Raw genomic sequence first — 920 nt, 5'->3', positions numbered from 1 at the left:
TCTCTCTCTCTCTCTCTCTCTCCTCTTTTCCCCCATACGCACATTATTTTAAAATATACCCCCCTCCCAAAATAAAAACACAAAAAAAAAAAATTAATCAAGCAAATTGCAAATAAAAATCCCAATGCAACAAAAAAAAACAGACAAACAAACAAACAAAACAAAAACAGAACGTGAACTCACCCTAAGAAATGCATTGCCGCTGAGCTTGGACTGTGTTCTCAAGTACTAGACAAAAATATTATTATTCCTCACTCGAAAGCCTAATAAATTTATGAGTTCCTCGATTAAAATAAAAACAAACAAAAATCTACAGTATTGTCGAATTGAAACGACGATTAATTTTCTAAGAATAGTTTAGAAAACCGTTCGTTTTCAAACACCACATAATATATGCACACGTGACAAAAAGGGAAATTCTGAAGACGAACAGCAACTTTGAACAACCACACCACAACCTCTTCGCGAACAACCAAAAGAAGGAAAGTGTGTCTTGCATGCAATGTGCACTTTAGAGCGACAGACTTAACTCGTTCAGAGACGCTCGCACCCAAGATTTAGGCCAAAGTTGGGAACATCCTGCTTGCTGTCCACTGACTGAGCGGTTGCGTCAATTCAACGGCGGCTGTATTTATATACCTTTACATATCCTGGTAGATGACGCCATGCATAGCATAATAATATAATGTGGAAATGTCATGATGAATCCTGCTCAGTGCGGGCTTGATAGATACCCTAGGCTAGACGGGCCTGCCTCGTTCGCGTCTTGTTCATAATTGTTTACCAGCCCCGCCCTCCCCTTGCTGCCTTGCCTTTTCTGATACATGTTTACACTCATTGCGCATTAAAACTTAGTGCGGTATCAATTAATCATGATTAATTTTTAAAAAACCCTGTTCCTGGATCTTATAGTTGATTTC

The 920-nt window shown here is 38.9% G+C and overlaps 1 protein-coding gene across 1 annotated transcript in view; it reads right to left on the bottom strand.

The window, feature by feature from the left end:
* LOC101845061 overlaps window positions 1-674 on the bottom strand; it is a gene marked incomplete in the record, with an annotated part of 22,714 nt that extends 22,040 nt beyond the window's left edge. Inside the window, 1 exon segment of the mRNA XM_005112636.3 lies at window positions 184-674. Coding sequence (XP_005112693.2) covers window positions 184-197 — 14 coding nt within the window.
* Between the last annotated feature and the right edge of the window lie 246 nt (window positions 675-920).

Source organism: Aplysia californica, unplaced genomic scaffold (assembly GCF_000002075.1).
Source record: "Aplysia californica isolate F4 #8 unplaced genomic scaffold, AplCal3.0 scaffold01344, whole genome shotgun sequence".
Taxonomy (NCBI): domain Eukaryota; kingdom Metazoa; phylum Mollusca; class Gastropoda; order Aplysiida; family Aplysiidae; genus Aplysia; species Aplysia californica.
This window is presented reverse-complemented; position numbering and strand designations above follow the sequence as displayed.